Genomic DNA, 8,718 nt, shown 5'->3' on the forward strand with positions numbered 1-8,718 from the left:
GCTTCCTGTCGTACATATAGCTCTTTCATCCATTTTGAGTTTATTTTTGTGTATGGTGTAAGTGGTCCAGGTTCATTGTTTTGCACGTCGCTGTCCAGTTTTCCCAACACCATTTGCCGAAGAGATTGTCGTTTTTCCATTGGATTTTCTTTCCTGCTTTGTCGAAGATTGGTTGGCCATACATCTGTGGGTCCATTTCTGGGTTCTCTATTCTGTTCCATTGATCTATGTGTCTGTTTTTGTGCCAGTACCATGCTGTCTTGATGATTACAGCTTTGTAATACAGCTTGAAGTCTGGAATTGTGATACCTCCTGCTTTGTTTTTTTTTTTTTTTTCAGGATTGCTTTGGCTATTCAGGGTCTTTTCTCGTTCCATTCAAATTTTAGGATTGTTCTAGCTCTGTGAAGAATGCTGGTGTTATTTTGGTTGGGATTGCATTGAATATGTAGATTGCTTTGGGTAGTATCAACATTTTAACAGTACTTTTTCTTCCATTCCATGAGTGTGGAATGTTTTTCCATATTTTTGTGTTGTCTTCAATTTCTTTCATAAGATTTCTATTGTTTTCAGTGTATGGATTTTTCACCTCTTTGTTTAGGTTTATTCATAGGTATTTTATGGTTTTGGGTGCAATTGTAAATGGGATCAATTCCTTGACTTCTCTTTCTGCTGCTTCATTCTTGGTGTATAGAAACACAACCAATTTCTGTACATTGATTTTATATCTTGTGACTTTGCTGAATTCATGGATCAGTTCTGGAAGTTTGTGGGTGGAGTCTTTTGAGTGTTTCACACAGAGTATCATATCATCTGTGAAGAGTAAATTAAAAGTTTGACTTCCTCCTTACTGATTTGGATGCCTTTTGTTTCTTTGTTGTCTGATTGCTGAGGCCAGGACTTCCAACACTATGTTAAACAACAGTGGCAAGAGCGTACATCCCTGTCATGTTCCTGACCTTAGAGGGCAAGCTCTCATTTTTTCCCCATTGAGGCTGTTATTCGCAGGTGGTTCTTACCCTTTCTTTTGATGGGATGTATCACATTGATTTGGGGATATTGAACCAGCCCTGCATCCCAAGAATAAATCCTACTTGATTGTGGTGAATGATTCTTTTAATGTATTGTTGGATCCAGTTTGCTAGTGTCTTGGGAATTTTTGCATCCATGTTCATAAGGGAAATTGGTCTGTAGCTTTCCTTTTGAGTACGGTCTTTGAAGCTTCTGGGTGAAGCTGGTCTGCTTCGTCAATCCTTGCCATTGTGGCATCCATTCAAGATTATAACATTTTGATTATAACATTTTAAATTCTGGCTGACTAGATTTTATTTCTTTTATCTCCGCAGAAAGGGATTCTCTGGTGTCTTCTATGCGTTTTTCAACCTTAGCTAGTATTCTTATTATCGTGGTTCTAAATTCTAGTTCAGACATCTTGCTTATTATATGCATTAAGTCCCTGGCTGTCGTTTCTTCCTGTTCTTCCTTTTGGGGTGAATTCCTTCATCTTGTCATTTTGGAAGAAGAAAAAAAATTAATAAAATAAAACATTGAAATTGAAAAATTTAAAAACAAGAAAAATAAAGGGAAGCTAGATCCTTAGGTGTGTTTTGGTCTGCATGTTGAAAGAAGCTTGATAAAATAGGGAAAAAGGGGAAAGGAAAAAAAATGTAAGAAAAAGTTTGGAAATTAAAATATAATAAAGTAAAGAAAATGAAATAGAATAATAAATTTAAGAAAATAAAGTAAAAAAAAATTGAAATAAAATTTTCTCTTTTGGTATCCAAGAAAGAGAAAGAAAAGAAAGGAAAAAAAAACAGAATTTAAGCAAAAATAGAAGCAAAGAAAACAAATAAATGAACCAGCAAACAAAATGAAACCCGAATGAAGTTCCATCCAGTTTCCCCTAGAACTGAAACTATGAAACCTTCTAATAGCCTGTACACTAAGCAGGTGGTTTTGACCTCTGCTGGTCTTCTAGGGGATGGCTTGGGCAGTGTGGTTGGGCAGGGCTTGGTGTAATGGCTCCATTCTCCGGTATGTGGCACCACTTAACTTATTGGAGTGGATTGGTATGGTGTGCATGCATGTGCACACATGGGATGGCATGGGAGAGGTGAAAGTGGCTTCACCCAGCTCCTAGTCTCTGGAGCAGGAACTTTGTACTCTCACTGACCCATGATCAAGCACCCCTTCTTTGTCTCAGGCCTCTGTCCACAGCCCACCTCTGCCCTGTCCGTGTCCAAGCCGTCCACCTGCCAGACAGCACCTCCCTCCAGAGTTTTATCTCAGATGGGGTTGTGTTTCAAAACCCTGCACTTCAAAGACCCCCATGGCTCAGACCCACTCCGACGCTATGGGGGAAGGTCTTGCTGAGGAATGGCCGGGTGCTGGCTTGTCCCAGAAAACGTTCATGTGATGGCGCAGCAGCAGAAGTTCAGAGGTTGTGGCAAATCACAAGACACAGCAAGCACCAGGTTTCACTGTACTCTGCATCTTTGTCCCAATACCAGCAAATATGGCTGCTTTCTGGGGTCTGCTGGGACCTTTGCCTGTGTGGAAGCCATATGCCCTCTACCAAATGCTCTCTAAGCAGGGGACCCACTTCTCCCTGTATGGGACAGAGACCCCTGAGACCTTGCTGCCTGCTCCTGGGGATTCACCCTGCTTCCTCACCTGACCACTGCCAGGTACTGAGGTCCAGATCTTCAGACTCTGTGCTCTACTGTTTATAGAATCCTAATGGTATTGAAACCCCCTTCTTTCTCCCCATCAGTAATTTTGGGGAACAGGTTTCCTGTTCAGTCCTCTACGAGTGTTCTCACTCTCTCTTTCTCTTTATCTCCAGCTGCTTCCGGGGGAGTGCTTTTATTGCATGCTACTGCTGTGCCACACTCTCCCCCTTTCTGTCCTTTCTCTGCAGAAATGGCTCCCTATGCTCCACGGCTTTTCTCTCCCCCAATTCATGTCTCCGCAATGCATACCTGCCTAATTCTGTGGCTCAAGTTACTGTTGTGTTAATCCTCAGATCAGTTTCCTAGTTGTTCAAAATGGTTTGTTGCTGATCTAGTTTTTTGTTTTTGGAGACGAGACGAGCTCAGGATCTACATACTACTCTACCATCTTAACTCCCTCCTCAAATTTGACATCACATGTGATCTCTAAATTTGCTCTTTAAAGCAGTTCATTTGAGATGTGAAAATTAATTAGGTTGGCCATAAAAATTAGTGAATTAGCCCTTAAAGTGCATGTCACTCTTTTGAATCTTCTTGGGAGCAAGGTAGCAATTAGGGATACGTTATTCGGGCACCTGGGTGGCTCAGTCGGTTGAGCGTCCGCCTTCGGCTCAGGTCATGATCTCACAGTCTGTGAGTTCGAGCCCCACGTCAGGCTGTGTGCTGACAGCTCAGAGCCTGGAGCCTGTTTCAGATTCTGTGTCTCCCTCTCTCTCTCTGACCTTCCCCCGTTCATGCTCTCTCTCTCTGTCTCAAAAATAAATAAACGTTAAAAAAAAAAAAAAGGGATACGTTATTATTGGATTATACAGAATTCTTTAATTTATTTTCCAGTGCTCCTAAACCCAAAGGAAAGAAAGCCAAAGATATGAAGAAATCTGTCAAAGTACCTGCTGAACAACAGGCAGTGGTAGGTCAAAGTCATATTGACATGTTTTCAGTAGACCTTGTTTAAGTAATCTAAATTCTTAATTCTGATTCTAAAGACATAAGTATTTGGTGAACCGTTCTGCACCTACTGTATATATAGGTGTGGATCCATCAACAGTTTTTCTTGGTGGATGTAGAATGTATAGATAGGTGTGTCATTGTTTTTCTTTAAAAAGCACATTGGAAATACCAAACTGTACTAAAACAGTTACTGTTCTGTTTTCCATTACTTGAAATCTAAAACCTTGATCTGGTCCATATGGTACATGCTATTGAACGTCTCAGGACTCTTTAAAGTTGATGGTGCTGGCTGATGGGACTTAACTTCTAAGAACAGCTGCCTCTTTGGAAGCCTGTCTTGGTGGCTGTCATTTTGATAAAAGTTCTTTATTTTGAATTATTTGATATTTAATCTCAGCGTGAAAACATAAATCACTGCACTCAGGTAATAACACTTTAATTGATGTATTTTTTTCTCTCTTCAGAGTGATGTTCTTATCAGCTGTACAACCTGCCATAGTGAATTTCCATCCCGGAATAAACTTTTTGACCATCTGAAGGCCACAGGTCATGCGAGAGCACCTTCATCATGTTCTTTAAACAGTGTAACAAGTAGTCGAAGCAAGAAAGAGAAACGTAAAAACAGATAGAAATTCTGTCAACACTTTTTCTTTTTGATTGTTTCTAGATTTTAAAACCAAAAACTGAACTGAAATCATCTAAACAGTTAAAATTTCAGTGATCTGCAATTTATTGCATTGTGGAAGATTATTTTTTATCTTGTAAAAACATTTTTTCGTTTAATATATATATTTTTAAACATTTCATTAATGGTTGAATTCTACTTTGCCATCTGAATTGACTTGAATGTCTCAAAACAGGTAAATATTGTAAAGTATGCATTCTTGATTTCTCTTGGCTCATGTGAACAGAAATGTACAGGGAGAATTAAATTATTTTAACACATACAGATGCTCCTTTCTGTTTTGTTTTGTGGAATTCACATAGTATTTTCACATGATTCAGTGCTTTTGTATTGTTATACTTCATGATCTGTCAAAGACAGATTGTTTTAAAATCATCGTAGAGTTTTTTTTTTCCCACTTGATAACATGACTCCAGTTCTGACTTTCAAATTATTTCTAAACTATTGTTGATTACTGTATTTTTTTCTTCAAGGACAGTGATAGGTAGAAACAAATTGAGCATACATAGTTATATTTCAAGACTAATACCTCTTCAAGGTGTCACTGTTGATTTTGAGATTTTATAGGTAATTATCAGTAAGGTAGATCTTTGGTGTTTTGCTCTGATTTAAATCGTGGAGGTGGGGTGCCTGGGTGGCTCAGTCGGTTAAGCGTCCGACTTCGGCTCAGGTCATGATCTCACGGTTCTTGAGTTCGAGCCCTGTGTCGGGCTCTGTGCTGACAGCTCAGAGCCTGGAGCCTGCTTCTGATTCTGTCTCTCTCTGTCTCTGCCTCTCCCTTACTCACGCTCTGTCTCTGTCTCTGTCTCTCAAAAATAAATAAATGTAAATTGTGGAGGTGGAAGCAAATTAATGAAGATGTTGCTTCCTTCTTTGACACAGTGACAGCCATAAAGCATTATGGATCAAGGTGGTGGATGGTTCAGATTTTATACCGACTTTTTAAAAAAGAATATTCTGCCTTGGGGTTTGTTTTTTCACTATTTTCAAAAGTTTTTAATTTTGTTTTTTTCAGCATTTAATGGAAGACACTTTTTAATAAAAGTTTTTTCATAGGGCTGATATTTATGCCATGCATTCTATAGCAAAGATGAATATTGACTCAAAGGAAATCTGGAGAATTATTGAAAGTGAGTGTGGTCAAGTATATGGACCAGTGATGAGCCAGATTTTAGGATGAGGATGGATTAAGTAGGCAGTTCTTCTAGTTGGCCTTGAGAGTAACTCTGAACTCACTAGCTTAAAATATATACTTTCTGTTGAGCAAAGTTCTCTCCTTATGTCCTTGAATCCTCAAATGAAGGAATCTTCAATTATGCATGAGCTCTAGAACCTGAATCTCCGATGGCAAGGACTTTCCTGAAAGTCTCATGGGATAGTATTGAGCTCAATCATTCTGTGTGCTTGACTTGAAAATATGCATTTGTATTTTAATTTTTAATTGTTTCCTTCTTCATTTAGAGATATAAGTAGATTCTCTTTATCTTTTTTCCTTTTTGTTTCTAACTTCTATCACTAACTTCTCCTAATTGACGTTTCTTGTCCTTTTCTTGTCCCTTCAGGGAGAATAGCAGCCAGGTCAGAGGGCTCTTCCTCCCAGGCTTGATCTGAAAACGTGCCCCCCTCCTCTAACAGAACGAGGTGGATTGGCTGTAATTATGAATAGGAATATTGATGAGCAGGAGGACATACTGATTGCATGTACACTAAAAATGTGAAGTCCTCTTGAAATGCCCTATAAATGCCCTTCAGACTTCCCTTGCTTTCGCTTGTAACCACCATGCAGGTGTTCAGTTTCTGCTTCATGTGAGGGTTGGTAGGGCTTACTTGTCACTTTTATTCTGATTGGCAAAACTCAACCAGATTTTGAAGGGATCTTCATCAGCTGTGATTAAAAGTTAGAGCTCATTTGTAGTCCTGTGCATGTAATGCTGACCAGTTGTTTAACTTCTCCGAATTTCTTTCTCCTCATCTCTAACAGTTCTTAGCATAGTATTGTCTCCCTTTATCTTACAGGATTATTACAAAGGGCAGATAAGATAGTATTATGAAAGTGCTTTCTAAATACAAAAGCTTTATATAGAATGTTGAATTTAAATGCGTTAAATCTTTTTTAGTTAAATTTAGTTGAATTAAATGTGTATTAAGTTTTTTGGGAATGTCCTTCCTATATACTAATCTACTTCTGAAGAGGAAAACAGCAACATGTATTATGCTGAAGGTAAAAGGTTATTTTTGGTGAATCATAGACATTCTATTTCATTTGTCTGAAGGAAAACAGAATAGTCTAAAATACACGAGCACATACCTTACATTGATCTCATTAAAGGTCAGTGGTAACCATCACCTTGACTGAAATAAGTTGAGGTATGGAAGATGGATGGAATGTGGGTTCTGTGAGGAGAGGGTTAGGGCAGATCCCATATTCTCTCCGTAATTCATTGAGTGGCGCCAAAGCTGGGGTTCTCTAGAAAGCCCAGTGAGACTTTTTCTGTTTCAGAATAGGAGCAGTATCCTTACTTAGCAAAAGTACACGATGGGAAAATAGAACTGCATCAAAATAAAAGCTCTTTGTAGGATGGTAGGCAGCACGAGTAAAAAGACAAGTCTCAGACTGGGAGAAGTTGTTTGCAATATGTATAAGTGACAGGATTAGTATCCAGAATACATGAAAAAGTCCCTCCTACAAATCAGTGAGCAAATGACAACCATGTATTAATTAATACCTCAGTTCTCAAACTTTTTTGGTCTCAAGACCTCTTCACACACTTAAAAACTGAGAACTCCACAGAGTGTGTGTGTGTGTGTTTAGGTTCTATCTGTTGATACTTACTCTCCTAGAAATTAAAATAGAAGAATTTTTAAAGTATTAAAAATAGTACAGGTTATGAAATTACACAGTTATGAAAAAGAACTTTCAAAGTTTAATGAGAGGAATTGGCTTAACATTTCTGAAAACTTCTTTGTCTAGCTTAATGAAAGATAGCCAGATTCTCAAATTGGCTTCTGCAGTCGGTCTGTTGCTCTGTGTTTGGTTAAAATATATGAAGAAAATGGAGCTTCACATGGGTCGGAAATTGGAAGAGGAAGGACCTTGGGGGCCAGTTTGGAATCCCCAGGGTCCTCACATGACACCGAGACCACATTAGAAAAGTGAATAAAAATTTGAACAGAAAAAACTTGAATAGTTTAAAAATATGAAAAGATGATCATCGTTACTGATAACCAGGGGACTATGACTTAATTTTTGTTTCATGCTTTCAGACCGGCAGAAGGCAAAAAGTCTCACAAGATCAAGATTGAATGTTAGGATGAAGAAATGAAAATTGATTTCTTCTGAAGTAAAATTGATTCAGTTCGATGATGTCTGTGAAAGTTGAAGATATGGATAGCCTGTGACCCTTGGCTCTGTGACCCTGGGCACATAACTAGAGTCTCCCTTCTCAGAGTCCACAGAGCTGCAGTGTGGACTTCACCTGGGAACTCTCTCTGGAGTGCAGCTCTCAGGTTCCGCCCGGGACTTGCCGTGTGACCATCTGTTGTTAGCAAGATTTCTCAGGGGATTCCTACCCTCCTTGAAGCTTGAGGAGCAGTACTCAGGGACCCTTGCGTGTGTGTACAGGACACATTATTACTACATGGACGCTCACAGCTAAATTGTTTTAAAATACTTAAATATCCATGAACGAGACAATGGGTATGTCCATGAACAAGACAACTGAGGCCTATTTATAAGTGGGCAAACAATTGAGCAGTTAAAATGAGGGAACTTGATCTGTAATATCAGTGGATAGCTGTTGAAAAAATGTTGGGTGAGAATAAGCCAATCAGAAGATGAAACGTATGCCATTTATAAAGTTTTTAAAAATACTGTTGTTGTCTATGAAGAGAAAGTAGAGAAACCTCGCTGGGAAGCACTGATGAGAAAAGTAATCGCCTCCAGGAAAGAAGGGAGAGTAACGGAATCGGTGCGGCAGCAGGAGGGACCTCATCTGAGTCCTTTTTTTTCCTCAGATCTGGAGGAAAATATTAGCATTTGTTATTTCTGGATGGTGGGTAGTGAGGGTTAAGCCGATTTTCATGAAATACTTCAAACAGAACTCTGAGTTAATGTTTCCCTTCTGGCCAGCAGAAAATACACCCTCACGAAAGGGGAGAGGAAGGGTTTAAGATCTCCATTTTACTCCTGGCATGTTTTGTAAGCACATGGTGGAAGAGGCTTTTACAGCCTCTCAGTCCCCTTCTTCCCTCAAACTCTGATATCTTGTTGGCACAAAGCCACCCAGCACATAACGATCATCTTCCCAGCCTCCCAACAGCTAGATATCAGTAAGTTCTGGCCAGTGATTTGA

General features: G+C 39.2%; 1 protein-coding gene across 2 annotated transcripts in view; it reads left to right on the plus strand.

Moving 5' to 3' along the window:
- Positions 1-8,237, plus strand: part of DNAJC21 (DnaJ heat shock protein family (Hsp40) member C21) — a 33,033-nt gene extending 24,796 nt beyond the window's left edge. The window contains exons 11-13 of one of the 2 annotated variants that reach the window (XR_008423681.1): positions 3,565-3,640; positions 4,146-4,541; positions 7,631-8,237. Coding sequence is in view for 1 of the 2 variants with exons in the window: in XM_053906920.1 (XP_053762895.1) it covers positions 3,565-3,640; positions 4,146-4,310 (241 nt within the window). In the remaining variant the exon portion in view is untranslated. Of the gene's footprint in view, positions 1-3,564; positions 3,641-4,145; positions 4,629-7,630 lie in introns of those variants that run through there. The other variant, XM_053906920.1, reaches the window with a different exon arrangement.
- The last annotated feature ends 481 nt before the right edge of the window (positions 8,238-8,718 follow it).

This window comes from Panthera pardus, unplaced genomic scaffold (assembly GCF_024362965.1).
Source record: "Panthera pardus isolate Hobbes unplaced genomic scaffold, ASM2436296v1 HiC_scaffold_2, whole genome shotgun sequence".
In the NCBI taxonomy this organism is placed as follows: domain Eukaryota; kingdom Metazoa; phylum Chordata; class Mammalia; order Carnivora; family Felidae; genus Panthera; species Panthera pardus.